At 42.8% G+C, this 17,204-nt stretch overlaps 1 protein-coding gene across 1 annotated transcript in view; it reads right to left on the bottom strand.

Annotated features, from left to right (window-relative positions):
* The window catches only part of RASEF (RAS and EF-hand domain containing), a 352,465-nt gene that overhangs the window by 20,700 nt on the left and 314,561 nt on the right, over nucleotides 1-17,204 (bottom strand). The window contains exon 14 of the mRNA XM_069229982.1: nucleotides 5,450-5,564. Within this exon, the coding sequence (XP_069086083.1) occupies nucleotides 5,450-5,564 (115 nt within the window). The remainder of the gene's footprint in view (nucleotides 1-5,449; nucleotides 5,565-17,204) is intronic.

Below are 17,204 nucleotides of genomic sequence, written 5' to 3'. Positions count from 1 at the left end.
AGACCACATCACGATGTTAAGCCCCACCTATCAGTCAAGCTGCACTGTTGCAGATTAAATGCCCTGTGAATTTTGAGTAATGCTCGATTTGTGAGTGCCTCAAGACAACAGACTAAACACATAGTGAGAATTCCGCAAGCCAATTTATCTCCAATTTAAAAAAATTCCAATTGCTCAAACTGGGCCAGAAATGTAAGAATATTTATTTTGATATCAACTAGCTTTTAACCTCGGCGACCTGCTGATCAAGAACTCTCGAGGTTGAGGGTAAGGGTATTGTGAGGAGATGGGAGCGATACATTTTCTGTATTGCTCCTAGATGCTGATGTAATGATTACATTCATGTATTTGCCTTTTGACTTTTCATTTTTTTTAAATCACTCTTTTATTGTGAGCAATCAAAAGTTATGGCCTACTAAAATAACCACAGAAGAAGTAGGTCAGGCAATCCAAGATCTTGCCCACAAAGAGACGCTTGGATTAGATGGCCTACCTCTTGAGCACTATAGCACATTTTTGACTCTTTTGAACCCCCCCTTGCTGCAATATACGAATCAGAACTGCCAACAGGGGAACTCCCTCCCTCAATGTGTGAATCCCTCTTAGTCTCCCTAAGCAAACCAGGCAGAAACCCCATAAAAACATCACCTGAAAACGATCTTGGGTGCAGATTATACTATACTCTGGAAACTCCTTGCCAGTCGCTAAACTTACATCGTCCCACAATTTATTTTATAGATCAGAGTGGATTTGTTCTAGGACGCAGCACATCACAATACATCTGCCATCTCTTCCATATACAAGACTATGTCCGGGGATGATTTATGCAAGCAGAGTGGCTAATTGCAGACCTGGAAAAGGCATTTGATCCACATTTAGAGTACGACTAGGTCGCTCTGTCTCTTTATCCTTTCCAGTGCACCGTAGGAACAGACAGGAGTGTCCTCTATTGACTCTGCTATTTGCTCTCACAATGGAACTGTAGCAAGGTGAAGGTATTTTATGGTATGACTAGGTAGTCTTACTATGGAATACAAACACAGTACCCAGTTAGTGGACCTCACAGTAAACCCTGGCTCAGTCCTGGTAGTGTGGCAGAGTGCAGTCAGGCTACTTAGAGTAACATGTGTAAAGCATTTCACATTACTAACATGGATGATAAGTAAATGACATGACTTGACAGAAATCTGACACCAATTTAGAAAAATAGATTAGATTTTAATCTTAATTTAGAGAGTACTTTGTAGCTTTTGTACAACCAGAGTTGTGAATTTTTAAGTCCTTAGAAAATACAGTACTTTGCAGATTTAAAGGGCTTCCATTGAAGTCAATGGGAAAAATAGTAGTGTACACTTGGGCACTTCTGAAGTGAGTTCCAGTGAACCCACGGGAACGTAAGGTGCTGTGAGGACATAGACCAAGAGCCAACAGTCAAACTTTTGCTACCAAGCCCAGGGAGTTGGTTGCAGAGGTGACTTAGCTGTCCTTGGTGCGTAACAGTTTGCAGTGGCTGGTGCATTTTCCACTCTGTGCAAAATTGGACTTGGGGATAGACTCACACTCAACCCTTCAGATGTAGAGGTCTTTGGGGGGTCATGACCAGGAATTGATGCATGGATCTTCACCAACTCATCAGGTGGCTCCTGGTGCAGAGGTGGCACCTATCTGTCAATCACCAGGCTTGGAGTGCCAAAGCTGCTTTGATGCTCCAGTCAAAGTCACTTCCTTCAGGCTATAAACCCACAGGTCGGGAGTCATTGGAGACATTGGTCCCTATGCTGGGAGGGTGCTCTGGAGTCGGAGTAACGTCGTGTGGCTGTCGGTTTCCGTGCAGGTGACAAACAAGCCTTGGTAGCTGCAAGGGTAGTCCACGGGCTTTCTGATCGATTGAGGGCGTTTGGTGGGGAGTAGAGGCTTGAAACTTGGCATGGACCTCATTCCCACTCCTTAGATGCTGGACCTTCTTGTCCAGGTATGATCTAAGTTCTGATGCTACGGGAGACCCCTTAAATCCTGGTTTAGGGAGTGTTTAAGGGTGTGAGGGACAGTGACCAATGGGCTACTGTCCCTGTGGCTAGTCCACCCTGCAGTAATGACTTCTTGTGGGGTGTTATGTCACTTTCTACCCAGAACCCACTATTCTAGGTGTCTGCCAAGATGGCAGAACCCTTCCTTGGCTGTGCAGACCTCCTAGCCCACCCTAAAAAATGTGGCAAGTTTGAGGGAGCTGCACGCCTCCTGCATATCTAATTTCCAACCTGCCTGGCCAGGCAGGTCAGGAAGGCTTTGTCCTCTAGAGGGGGGACAACTACTTGCACATCAAAGGCGGATGAAGGGTTTGAGGATCACCGCCCTGATGCTTCTCTTACTAGCCAGCCTGGGAGGGAGGGAGGAGGTGTGACCTCCTTCTGCCCGGGCCCTTTGTCTTACATCCTGCCAAGGTGCTAGCACCACCAGGTCAGACATCTGTCTGTGGTGGGTAACTCAGTGGGCACCCTCTGTGGGTGCCATCTGGGCATCTGCTTTTTAAACCTAAACATGGACATCGTGTTCAGGGTTAAAAAACACAGTGTTTGATACTAAACACAACAGGATTCGGCTGGGCCATTGCAGAGCTGGATATCTGAGCAGTGGCCAGATGCAAACCCTTGTTATCCGATGAACCACTGATTACTTGGGCCAGCATTGCAGTTTAAATGCCAGCACGGGGCATATGTGCTCTAACACAGATGCCCTCACTCATAGAACAGTGCACCCTGCCCCTAGGCTAGAGGGGGCCTGCCTTAGGGGTGACTCGCCTGTCCCTGGGCAGTAACAGGGACTCTGTCTGCACCTGGTGTGGGCAGAGTCTCACTTGAGCAGCAGGCTGCTCATGCAGGCTGACATGGCAGCTTTTACTTGGGGTACCCAAGGTGGCACAATCAGTGCTGCAGCACTGGTATCCCCTTTACCACTCTTGCCCTGGGTACTCTGAGTGGCATTTACTGGGGACTTACAGAAAGGGTAAGGTGCTTGCCAACTGGCCTATGCAATTTCACATAGCCTTTTAGGGAAAGGGCATTGGTACTGGGGCCTGGTTAGCAGGCCTCAGTACACTAATAGGTCAAAAATCACAGCATTTGACAGCAAAAAGTGGGGGGTGTCCATACAAAAAGGGGCACTTTACAACAGGAACCACACTCCGCTTGACATGTATGATGGTAACCTTCGCGCAGCGTTGCCAGGCATCGGGGCACAAATTAATTTCTGGCAGTCACTCTCTTTGGCTCCAACTGAATGGCTAGCCCTGGCAAAAATGGTTCTATTACCACAACTCTTTTACTATTTTTCAAATCTTCCAGTTGTCCCACCGCACCCTTTCTTCAAAGAATTTGATACCTTGCTGGGTAATCTTATCTGGGGCATCAAGTACCACTTTGAAAACTACAATTACTGGTGGACTGAGGAGGTCTGGGCGCTCTATTGTTTGAGGTCTAATATTTAGCAACTCAACTGCAGTGGCTTTCACGATGGACTGCCGGACGGTATATGGGCGAGACTGGCGGTGACAAAGGAGTCCTTCCTCCAACTACAATTTGCAGCATCCTGTTCCAAAATCCACACCTCCCCCTTCACAGCTATTATAGGTGGCGGTGGCCCGGACGACGGTATCCTGCACACATGGATTAGGAAAGAGTAAGCTGGCATATGCCCCAGCGTTCCCTCTAGTTGATCTCCCACAATTCCCTGACACCTACACACAACGAGCCATGACAGCTTGAACAACCCATATCCTCCCACTGGGTGATTCTTTTAACACACTTTCTACAGCTTACTAAAAATGACAACCTTCCCCCCAAACCATGCAGACCCTCCTCACCATATCCAGCCCTGCCAGAATCTCTGAACCATACCTAGTTTGCAGAATGTACCGCTGTGGCTTCCCAACTTCAGCCCTCCCTGATGTGCTCGTCCCACCTCACTCTCCCTCACTCCTTCTACGATTGTGTCCAGCTGCACCCCCCTCCATCCCTCCCCATTTAATTCACCATGGTTTATGAACCTACTCCCCAATTCGTTACAGTACACTATTATTTCCTTCAGAGTCTAATTGATTATGATTATGCTTGTCGTACACTGTTGCTAAACATGCCTACTTCAGACTGTCAGAATGCAAATGTTCATCTCATCTGTAAATTATATATTTACTAACTTTTTTGTGCGCTGTAGTAGGAACCAGTTGATGTTCTTGAAAAACCTAATAAAATGCTTTAAAAAAATAAAGATATGATCTAAAGATAGTAATTAAAATGTTTGTGAAGAATTTGATTTATTTATTAAAGAGTTTTGTATAACACTACATGTCACTTGAGACACTTGGAAGTGCTGAAAGAAAAACAACAACGTTGGAATTACTAAAAATGACTCCTTAAAGATTTCGGTTTGCCTAGATTACACTTTATTTGCAATGTGCATTGACCCAAAAAACGCAGAAATGGACAAACATTTGCCAAATTCTCATTTGGAAAACAACATTAAAATCACATCTGAAAATCTGAAAAAACAGGATCATCCCAAAATTTCTTGTCATGCAAATGTGTGGCTATATTCTTCAAAGTCTGAGAACACAATTATACTTAAATTGAAAAGAAGGTCACCAATTGAGACCACCCTGATTACTACAAGAACAAACTCCATCAATATTAAGTGAACTTTATTTGTATTGCTTCGGAATGCTACTGATCCTACACACAACAAATTACAATTTTAAAAAAGAGAAACACTACTGTCCGATTCTAAAGCACACCTAAACTCTGTAATATAAAGTCCTCCTCCAAGTGACTGGTACTCACCTAGCTCCTTACTCAGCTTTTCCCCCAGCCTTGTGTCTAGGGTTTGGGCCTAAAACTAGGTTTTTTGCCATGGGATTCAAAGTTATGTGAACTCCCTGATATGCTTTCTTACTGAAAGGGCATAAAACCTATGCAGATGTGCTGCATACTAGGCAAGCAGAGAGTGGTAGGTATATACATCTAATTGAAATACGATTATAAACAGAAGGACAAAAGAATAGAGCACAAAGAACATTTTCTGATGAAACTTGATTGCAATTAAGCCTACACTCACACAATATTTCCTTCTTCTGAATAGGAGACTGATTTAGAGATTGGGCGGGTTACTCTGTCACAATAGTGATGGATATTACATCCTCTGAAATCTGAATCCCATTAAATCCTATAGGATCTAAATTTCGGTGGATGGGATATTTGTCACCGTTGTGAGAGAGCATTCCATCTGCCAATAGCTAAATCAAGCCCTAGATGGCTAGATGAGTTCTTAAAAGGGATGTGGAATAAGCAAAGGTTGCTTAGCACAGAAAATTCTTCATGCTACTGCTTAATTACACGCCACTTGGTTTGTTTGAAATTCCTATGTTACACCATTGGTATAATAATTATGGGTTCCTTACCGAAATCATGTCAACCCATTCTCTCACATTTAGAAAGCTTTTCTCACATGATACATCATACAGCAGCAGGACTCCATCTGCTCGTCTGAAGTATGATTTAGCAATACTTCGAAATCTAGAAATAAGGAAAAATGCATGCTTACATCAGATCACAGCACATACTTTCTCTGTGTGCACTTTAGAACAGTTAGATACATCATATATAAAACATATTTCTTGATCAGGAGGTGTTATATGTTTCGCAACCTACTGAACTCTGACTAGCATATTCATACAAGATTAGCATATCTTTTTAGGTTTTGCTACAGACAGCTCGAGTTGTCCCAGTGAACTTCGTCTTTCTTTTCTTCATCTGATTACTGTTATTATGATTATTATTATTATTAATATTAGTAGTAGTAGTAGTAGAAGTATTAGTATTATCATCATCATCATTAGTAGCAGTAGTAGTAATAGTAATTGTTGCAATAGTAGTAGTAGTAGTTGTACTACTAGTAGTATTTTTATTATTACCGTTAAAAGTTTTTGCCCATAGTGTCTTTGTACTCCATAGAGTGTCAGACCACTATACACAAAACAGTTCAACCTTTGGTAGTGTTTTGGAAATTCATTTAAATGTGCATGTTAATGGCTGAAGTGAACATAAGATGAGCAGTAATGTATATTAACAAACTCATAGGAACTAGAGAATTTAAAATGAAAGGAGTATGAAATGATAAGAATCAGACATTTTAGGAAAGAAGATATCTGCTTACTTAATTCATTATAGATCTAGAAGATGCCAAATGCACACCAAATAAAGTCCAATAATTTGTCAAGCACTCTCCATAGTAAGGATGTATGGGTGCCAAAAAGAGGATTCAATTCATCTATTTGTAATGAATTCTTCCACTTTTGTCAAAGTTCCAACACAACAGCTGACATGTGTTTTATCACAACAGTGACTTTTTCAAGGCAGCGAAAGTATAAAACCAAACCAAATATAATGAATCAAACTTTATGACAAAGAACAATCCAAAAAATAATACAAGTTGAGCATGTCAGCCGACCAGAGTCAAGCCCGAGGGTCCACCCAAAGAGCCATGCAAAAACAAATAGAAAGTGAGTACCAGAAAATCAGAAAGCCACTTGGACACAGCAACAAAGTGTAGAAATAGAATGCCAACATGTGTGACTATGTGAGTCACCAGCAGCTTTAACAAGCTAGGGTTGAGTAAAAGCAGAAATGTATGCCCACAGAAAAACATCAAGTTTAACCAAGAAGAATTGGAATCCAAGTGTGAACATGTGTGAACACTGGAAAAGGGAAAGGAGTATAACTAGGAACACAGACAAGTGAGAAAAATGTGCATTGCGCTAACCTAATATAAAGAGGGGAGTCAAGCCACGATTGAGACAAAAAATAATCCCAAGAGATGCAGATATAGTAATCTATAGTCCTGAAAAACAAGAAGCATACAAATATGCATGTTAATACATCTAAAAACTACCACTTTCTTTGCACAAAAATTGTTGGTACACTAACCTCTCTAGGATACATGAGTAAGCCCAAAAGGTTCAATATGAAAAATGTGCCACTACTCCAAATCTTTCCATAGGAATCTTCAGTTAGTTGAATTAAAAAAAATGAGTGCCTGCATGTAATAAGAATGTTCAAAGTCATAAATAAATAATTAATATTTTTAAAAGACGAAAAATGCAAAAGCTAACGTGAAAATATGGCAAGTAAGTGACATACCCTATAGTACCAGGCGTGTCCCAAGTAGTTGACAATAGCAATTCTTGAAAATTGATAAGCCCTAAAAAGGAAATTTGGGGAAATTGCTGTGACGTGCGAATATGTGAAACCGAGCTCCCTGTAGGGCATTTTAACGTAAGGGAGTGGATAAGAAAAATGGCAGGCTTATGAAAACAACCTCTTTACCTTGTGCCCTAAAAGTCCCAAGAAGATGATGCCAGATGTTCACAATAAAGTCCAGCAATGGTGGCACAAAATGTAATCTCTTATTAACACTTACCACCCAGTTTCAAATTCTGCCTGAAGAAAGGAATGCGGATCATACAAAGTCCCAAAAACCATGCCATTATATAAAGATCAACTTCTGAGTACGTAACTAAGGGAAAACAAAGGACCGACTAGTGCAAGTCATTGCGGAGAGCAGGGAGCCAGCACCGTATTGCAGACTCCAAAATTATAACATGACTAGCAAAGAAGCCTTGTTTTTGGTCTTAGAAACTAGTAAAAAACAAAAGACACTTACACTTTTAAAGCTAATAACATACAGGCCAAAGAATTTGTGGTCAAGCTCTCAATCACGTCTACTGGGAAAGTCTGTCAGTGGACTGGAAAACAAAGACCCAAACACCGCACCAGTGAAGAAAGATCCACTTCTGTTTCTGGCACAATAATTGAAGTGTTTTGTGGATTCTCTATGTGTATATATTCTCTCAAATACAACAATGTATTTAGTGACATTACCAAACTTTTTGAGTCATGATCTCCTGTCTTGTTGTAACACTTTGAATACATGTTAAAAAAAATAATCCATGTGAAATGATCAGCACATTGTCATTATTTCCGGTGTTTAGACGTTTCTCATTCAAACTATTAACGTCACTGTGGAGGTTTCCTTTACTTTATATACTCTAGAATGGCTCACATTTCTGGGACATCAGATCTCTCTAAACTGTTCTGGTTTGAATAAGTGACGCGTACAACGTGGTTTTTCACATCGCAGTGCCAGCGTTGATAGCACTTTTTGTTATTAGTTTCTAAGACAAAAAACAAGGCTTCTTTGCTTGTTCTGTTATAATTTTACACTTTACAATATGGCACCCGCACCCAGCTCTATGTAATAACTCACATTAGTCTGCCCTTTGTTGTTTCTTAGTGATGTACACAGAATTGGTAATGATGAATATTTATTTTATTAGTTAATTAAAACTATAAAGTATTCCTTCAACATAGAATAAAGCAAAACATTATTAGTGCAATAAAACATTAATATTGCAATAAAACAAGAGATAATTAATACATTGTGCAGGTTAGCCCCACTTAACTCTGATTACTATTATAGGGCTTAATTGCAGGGTTAGTTAGAAACATGTCTGCATTAATTAACTGCCCTTCCTCTTTCCAACCTGTTTATTTATAGTAGGCAGATTTCGTATTCCGTGGTGGAGTGGTTTTAGCACCCCTGGCGTGGTTCCTGTCCCTTGTCCACTAATTGTTTTGGTGGGACAAATTATGGAAATAAACATTTCCAGAAATTGAACAAGCCTGATATTCAGTATGGTGCTTCTTGGGTTAAGTGCTTCAATTAGAGCTTGTCTACATGGTCTGACCTCTAATTCATTTAGTTCTTTCTTCAGTATTTGTCTTCTTTCAATGGCCAAAGCTGGACAAATGCAGACCACGTGCACTAAGTTTTCTACCACCTGATGACATAGGCAGCATTCCTGGTTGTCTACTTGCGACCCCTTCTTCCGTTTTGGCATGAGGTCTAGCGTTGGCACATCACCTAGCCTTAGCTTTAGAAAGCTTTGTTTAATTTTCAGTGAATGGGGGGCAGCCAATAGTGGTGATTCTTTATGAACTTTATATGAATTAAGAACCAACCAGCCATGAGACCTTTTAACCAGTTCTTCCCTGTCTTCTAGCCAGCTGTGTAATTTGCTTGATTTATTCACTACATGATTAAAAGCCAGGCTAGGAAGTGACTGATCCCATACATCACCTAGGTTCAGATGTGTTAGGTTTTTTTCAAGATACTTTTTAGAATTACTATTACCTCTTTTTAAATTAATTTCCTGCCACACTAAGTTAGCCAATGTCCCTTTTGGGGCATGACACATTTTGTAGCAAACTTTTATATATGCAGTGGGTCGAGCCAGTGACTGCTTGACTAGCATAAATTCCAGTCTGACCTGGGCTGGGGAAGCATATCCCGATAACCGGAAGACACGCTTGTAGGCCTTTACCAAGAGTTTGTCCAGGAGAGCTTCCTCCATTCACCTCATTCTTTCAGTCCCATAGGTGAAAGTTGGAAGTAATTTTGCTCACATTTTGGCTGTCAGTGGGTTCAGAGCACGGCCACAAATGGTATTCGCGAGTGTTCCAAAAGCGTGAATGATTCCATGCGCCTTGTTTTTTATCGCTTCTTTTACAGGCAGGTAATTGCCTCTAGCATCTATCATGACTCCTAGGTATCTGTAAAAGGTTACTTCCTCTATGATGTTTCCGTTCAGATACCACTTGCGTTGGCTAGAGGGTCCACAGTTAAGGGCAATAATTTGAGTTTTACTATGATTTATTTCTAATTCATTTATTCTTGAATACCCTTCTAGGTTATTCAGCAGTTTTTGCATGCCAATTCTGGTGTTGCTATGCAATATCAGGCCATCTGCATATAACATGTTAGATAATTGTTGACCACCAAGAGAGGGGGAATGGGCTGACTGATTGTTTAACTTGGTAGAGAGGTCTGCTATGTATAGATTAAAAAGAACTGGTGCCAGCACACAGCCTTGTTTTAAACCAACTGTTGTTTTGAATGCCCTAGATAGGTATGAGCCTCCCCAGGTTTAACCTTCACCCATATATCAGATTAAATCAATTTAATGCCATTTAAAATGGTTTCTGGAAGCCCCCATTGCTGTAGTTCAGCCCATAGTTTGCAGCGGGGACACAATCAAAGGCAGCTTTAAAATCTGCCTGCACCCAGCTTTATTCAATGACTCACACTAGTTCGTCCTTCGTTTTCCCTCACTGATGTACACAGAAGTTAATCTTTATTTGCTCGTGTGGTGTTTGGGCCTTTGTTTGAATCACAGTCCTCTCTTCAGGCAGAACATGAAACTGGATGTTAAGTGTTACTAAGAGATCACGTTTTTATGCCATGATTACTGGAATTAATTGTGAACATATGTCATCATCTTCTTGGGACTTTTGGGGCATACAGTAGAGAGGTTGTTTTCCTAAGCCTGGCATTTTTCTATGGGGAGCTCGGTTTCACATATTCGCTTGTCACAGCAATTTTCCCAAATTTCCTTTTTAGGATTTATCATGATCCAGAATTGTTGTCAGCATCTACTTGGGACACGCTGGTCCTATAGGGTATGTCACTTACTTGGCATGTGTTCACCTTAACTTTCAGATTTTTGGTCTTTTATTACTATTAATGGTTTATGTATGACTTTGAGTGTTCTTATTACATGCATGCGCTCAATTTTTCAACTCTACTAACTGAAGATTTCTATGGAAAGATTTGGAGTATTGGCACATTTTTAATCTCAAACTATTTGGGCTTACTCCTGTATCCTAGAGAGGTTAGTGTACCAATAATTTTTGCGCAAAGACAGTGGTAGTCTTCAGATTAACATACATATGTGTATGCCACTTGTTTTTTAGGATTATAGATTACTATATCTGTATCTCTTGGGATTACTTTGTGTCTCAATCGTGGCTTCACTGCCCACTTGATATTAAGTTAGCGCAACGCACATTTTTCTCACTTGTCTGTATTCTTAATTATATTCCTCTCACTTTTCCAGTGTTCACACTTGTTCATACTTGGATTCCAAATTCTTCTCGGTTGAACTTGATGTTTTTCTATGGGCATACATTTCTGCTTTTACTCCATACTTCCTTGTTAAAGCTGCTGGTGACTTTTCCCGGATATGCATGTATGCATATCTCTGACTGACTCATGTGGTCACAAATGTTAGCATTCTGTTTCTACACTTGGTTGCTGTACCCAAGTGGCGTTCTGATGTTCTTGGAATCACTTTCTATATTTTTTTTGCATGACACTTTGGGTGGACTCTCTGGCTTGACGCTGTCGGCTGACATGCTCTACCTGTATTATGTTTTGGATTGTTCTTGGTCATATAGTTTGATTCATTACATTTAATGTGTATATACTTTCACAGCCTTGAAAAAACACTGTTGTGATGAAACACAAGTTGGCTGCTGTGTTGGAATCTTGAAAAAATGGAAGAACTGATTACGAATAAAGGAATTGAACCCTCTTTTTGGCTCCCATACGCCCTTACTACATAGAGTGTTTGATTAATTATTGGACTTTGGTGTGCATTCAGCATCTTCTAGATTTACATTGTGCACTGGACCCTTTTGGGTACACTGACTATCAGGTCTTTGGCAGTAGAGCCTGTATTCCAAACTGCACCCAGGATTTACTGTGTGATTTGCTGTATATTGATTTGCCCATTACTTCACATGTCAACCGAATACGGAAATGCAATTGCAATACCACTACTGCCATTGCATATTATTGTAGTTCATTCATTAGAAGGTAAGAAAAAGCATGATGTCTTCTAGAATATAGTTACACTCAACAAGGCAAAGGAGCACTGAGGAATGATTTAGGTGCAGATACATTTGACTGGAGCATCAAAGGGCTTTTCACAAAAATTAATTCTGAGTCAAGAGCTCTGGAAGTAATATAACCATAGATGTTAACTATAAGTTAAGTGTAACTTACATTAGAATGAAAGTGTATCAGCAACATGGAGGAGTGGAAAATGTTCTAGAGAAAGAGTAAAACAAAAGTGGAAGGAGAAAAAGAGTTCTGGATTAAGATAGCTGATCATCCACACAGTAAAGGAAGCAGAGAAAATTACTTGGACTGTTAAGTGCAGATTAAGGAGTAATGTTCTGATTTTTGTTCAGAACATTACATTGTCCTGTGACATCTTATGTCTTCAGGAAGAGGGTTCTGTAGTCGGAAAGAGGAGAACTGAAAAATGATTTAGTGACAGCAAAGTTTGATATGACTTTATTTTGATTGCAAGGCATAAATGAGAATATTTACAATAAAGTGGTGCAGCGGGTCGCTGTGCCATAATTGGCAGTGCGGCAACACTTTAGAAATGCAGGGATCCACCTTATTAACACTGCTGTACTTGCCCCTGTACAGATGCTAAACTGGCTGCTAAGCGCCAACACAGACACCCTTGCCCCATGGTGCAAGGATGTCTGGATTGCAGGAGAGATTGTTTTTGTGCAGGAAAGTACACATTCTTGCACAAAAACAATCTTCAATGGTGATTTGCACTTTCTATGTGTGCTGCAGCATGTAGCACACATAGAAAGAGCAAACAATAGGAGAGATTAAAGCAGTTCTCCTTGTTGTGTCATGCTAATGCCACCCCTTGGATGGCGTTAGTTTTTGGCGCTGCCTCAGATTTGCAATTTCTGGTAAATCTGTGGCAGTGTCAAAATACAATGGGTGTTGCAGTAGAAAGCCCATAGCAACACTCAATGCACGCCCCTTCCACGTAAAGTGCTGCGTGTAAAGGGCTATATTTACAAGGTGGTGTTTAGCCACAAAAAGTGGCTTAACCCATTGGGTGCCCAGGATGAGGTGATCTCGTCCTCGGCGCCGGTTCCCCGGTGACGAGGACGAGACCACCTCATCCTGTTATGGCCCCCCTGGGGGAGCGCTAGCGCTCCTTCCGATGGCCAGGCACCCCCCTCCCCTGGGCAAGGATGGAAGGGGAATTGCTTATCCTTCCACCCCCACCCCCTGTGATCCCCCTGTGGCGTCTGATGACGTCACCTTCCCCCCGGCGCTGGAAGCTCAGCTTACAGCGCCCGATTGAAGGAGAAATGCTTTGCATTCCTCCTCCTTTCTCCTCCGATCACGTGGAGGGGGCAGAGAAGCCTGAAAGGAGAGGAAAGGCCTTTCCTCTCCTTTCAGGCTTCTCTGTGCATTTCTGCAGCCTGATCGCGATGCGATTGGGCAGCAGAAATGCCACTAGACACCAGGGAATTTATTTGTTTTTTATTTACTTGACAAGGAGAGCGGCCCCTTGGACAAGGGCCGCTCTCCGGGGGGCAATTTGTTTTTTGGCTGTTTCTGCCTAATACAATTAGGCCGATCTGCCCCCAGCGGGGGCAGAAACCCCCTAGACACCAGGGATTCTTTTTTTGATTTTAGTTTTTGTGTTTTTTATTTGTGGAGAGCGACCCCTTAGGCAAGGGTCGCTCCCCTGGGGGCAAACATTTTTCTAGGCCATTTCTGCCCTCCTTGGGGGCAGATCGGCCTATTTTTATTACGCCAATCTGCCCCCAAAGGGGGCAGAAACCACTAGACACCAGGGATTGTGTTATATTATTATGTGTACACATAAGGAGATCGGCCCCTTGGGCAAGGGCCGCTCCCCGGGGGGCAAATAATTTTACGGCTGTTTCTGCCCCCCTTGGGGGAAGATCGGCCTAATATAATTAGGCCGATCTGCTCCTAGGCGGGGCAGAACCCCCTAGACACCAGATATTTTTTTTTGTTATATGTGGGAAGCGACCCCTTAGGCAAGGGTCACTCCCCTGGGGGCAAAATTAATTCTAAGCCATTTCTGCCTCCCTTGGGGGCAGATCGGCCTATTTATATTAGGCTAATCTGCCCCCAAGGGGGGCAGAAACCACTAGACAACAGGGATTTTTTTTTTTTGTCAGTTTCACTTGAGGAGAGCGACCCCTTATACAAGGGTCGCTCTCCTGGGGGGGCGGCACATTTGTTTTAGGCCATTTCTGTCCCCCTTGGGGGCAGTGCGGCCTATTGTAATTAGGCTGATCTGCCCCCAGGGGGGCAGAAACCTCTAGGCACCAGGGATTTTTTGTTTGGTTTTGTTTCATTTTTTTATATGTGGGGAGCGACCCCTTAGGCAAGGGTCGCTGCCCTGGGGGCAAAATTATCTTTGGACCATTTCTGCCTCCCTTGGGGGCAGATCGGCTTATTTTTATTAGGCCAATCTGCCTCCAAGGGGGGCAGAATCCACTAGACACCAGGGATTTTTTGTTTTTTTGCGACAATTTCACACAAGGGGAGCGATTTCTTAGGCAAGGGTCGTTCCCCTGGGGGGCAAATTTATTTTAGGTCATTTCTGCTCCCCTTGGGGGCAGCTCAGCCTATTTCTATTAGGCCGATCTGCCCCCGGAGGGCAGAAACCACTTAGGCACCAGGGATTGGTGTGTGTGTTTTGTTTGGGGGGCAGCCCGTTAGGCAAGGGTCGCTCCCCATGGGGGCACATTACTGTTGGCCATATCTGCCCCCCTTGGGGGCAGATCTGCTTATTTTTTAAATGCCCATCTGCCCCTAAGGGGGGCAGAAAGCCCACCAGAGACCAGGGAAGATTTTTTGCAAAATAAGAGGGTGGGGGTATAGCCATACCCCCACCGTGAATAAATGGGGCCAAAGTTGTTCTGCCCACCAGTGGGCAGATGGGGCAATTACCCCCGATCCACCCCCTAGGGGGACAGGAAGTCTATTAAATGCCAGGGAATTAAAAAAAAATAGTGGGGTGGTGGCTACCAACCAGTATGGGCATGGTATGCCCAAACCCCAGCTGAAGGGGGTAGCAGTCTTTCAGCTCTCACACTAAAACATCTTATCCCACGGCAAGCAAGTGGACATTTGATTATTTGGGGTTTTGGTTTTACATTTGGGCCATGAAGACTTGGCTAACTCCCAAAATCGTCTCACTTGGAATGGTGAGGACTGAACTTTTTGGACATTGGGACGCTGCCATGTAGAAAAATCCACAAGACCCAGACACATCTGAAAACTAAACATCTGGGTGAGTCCAGGGTGGTGTGCTTCACATGCGCCCCACACCATTTTCTTACCCACAATGTCCTGAAAACCTCCAACTTTGCTGGAAATCACAAATTTTTCCTACATTTTTGTGATGGAACCTACGGGAATCTGCAGGAATCCACAAAATTCCTACCACCCAGCATTGTCTCATCTATACCGATAGAACTCCTGCCCCACTTGTCAGCCTACTTTTTTTTTTTTCCAAACTGCCCTTTTGGACCCGCTTTGGTTCCCCCTCAATTTTGACATGTTTTTGGCTCTTCCTTGTCACAGGCACTTGGCCAACCTACACAAGTGCGGTATCATTTTTACCAGGAGACTGAGGGGAACGTTGGGTGGTAGGAAATGTGTCCCGGTGCGGTGATCCCACACAGAAATGTGGGAAAATGTGATTTTTTAGCTAAATGTGAGGTTTGCTGAGGATTCTGGGTAAGAAAACACTGGGGTATCCACGCAAGTCACACCTCCCTGGACTCCCTTGGGTGTCTAGTTTTCAGAAATGTCTGGGTTTGGTAGGTGTCCCTGTATGGCTGCTGAGCCCAGGACCAAAAACGCAAGTGCCCCCCGCAAAAACAGGTAGTTTTGTATTTGATAATTTTGATGTGTCCAGATAGTGTTTTGGGGCATTTCCTTTCGCGGGCACTGGGCCTACCCACACAAGTGAGGTACCATTTTTATCGGCAGACTTGGGGAACGCTGGGTGGAAGGAAATTTGTAGCTCCTCTCAGATTCCAGAACTTTCTGTCACAAAAATGTGAGGAAAAAGTGATTATTTTGGCCAAAGTTTGAGGTTTGCAAAGGATTCTGGGTGACAGAACCTCGTGAGAGCCCCACAAGTCACCCCATCTTTGATTCCCATAGGTGTCTAGTTTTCAAAAATGTGCAGGTTTTGTAGGTTTTCCTAGGTGCCGGCTGAGCTGGAGGCCAAAATCTACAGCTAGGCACTTTGCAAAAAACATGTCAGTTTTCAATGTAAAAATGTGATGTGTCCATGTTGTGTTTTGGGGCATTTCCTGTCGCGGGCGCTAGGCCTATCCACACAAGTGAGGTACCATTTTTATTGGCAGACTTGGGGGAACGCTGGGTGGAAGGAAATTTGTGGCTCATCTCAGATTCCAGAACTTTCTGTCACCGAAATGCGAGGGAAAAGTGTTTTTTTGGCCAAATTTTGAGGTTTGCAAATGATTCTGGGTAACAGAACCTGGTGAGAGCTCTACAAGTCACCCCATCTTGGATTCCCCTAGGTGTCTAGGTTTAAATAATGTGCAGGTTTGGTAGGTTTTCCTAGATGCCGGCTGAGCTGGAGGCCAATATCTACAGCTAGGCACTTTGCAAAAAACACGTCAGTTTTCAATGTAAAAATGTGATGTGTCCATGTTGTGTTTTGGGGCATTTCCTGTCGCAGGTGCTAGGCCTACCCACACAAGTGAGGTACCATTTTTATCGGCAGACTTGAGGGAACGCTGGGTGGAAGGAAAATTGTGGCTCCTCTCAGATTCCAGAACTTTCTGTCACCGAAAAGTGAGGAAAAAGTGTTTTTTTGGCCAAATGTTGAGGTTTGCAAAGGATTCTGGGTAACAGAACCTGGTGAGAGCCCCACAAGTCACCCCATCTTGGATTCCCATAGGTGTCTTGTTTTCAGAAATGTGCAGGATTGGTAGGTTTTCCTATGTGCCGGCTGAGCTGGAGGCCAAAATCTACAGCTAGGCGCTTTGCAAAAAACACGTCAGTTTTCAATGTAAAAATGTGATGTGTCCACGTTGTTTTTTGGGGCATTTCCTGTTGCGGGCGCTAGGCCTACCCATACAAGTGAGGTATCATTTTTATTGGCAGACTTGGGGGAACACAGAATAGCAAAACAAGTCTTATTGCCCCTTGTCTTTCTCTAAATTATTTCCTTCCAAATATAAGACAGTGTGTAAAAAAGACCACTATTGAGAAATGTCCTGTAATTCACATGCTAGTATGGGCACCTCTGAATTCAGAGATGTGCAAATAACCACTGCTCCTCAACACCTTATCTTGTGCCCATTTTGGAAATACAAAGGTTTTCTTGATACCTATTTTTGACTCTTTATATTTCAGCAAATGAATTGCTGATTACCCGGTATAGAATGAAAACCCACTGCAAAGTGCAG

The sequence above is a fragment of the Pleurodeles waltl genome, chromosome 1_1 (assembly GCF_031143425.1).
Source record: "Pleurodeles waltl isolate 20211129_DDA chromosome 1_1, aPleWal1.hap1.20221129, whole genome shotgun sequence".
Lineage (NCBI taxonomy): Eukaryota > Metazoa > Chordata > Amphibia > Caudata > Salamandridae > Pleurodeles > Pleurodeles waltl.
Note: the sequence above shows the minus strand (reverse complement) of the source record. Positions and strands in the feature narration are given on the sequence as shown.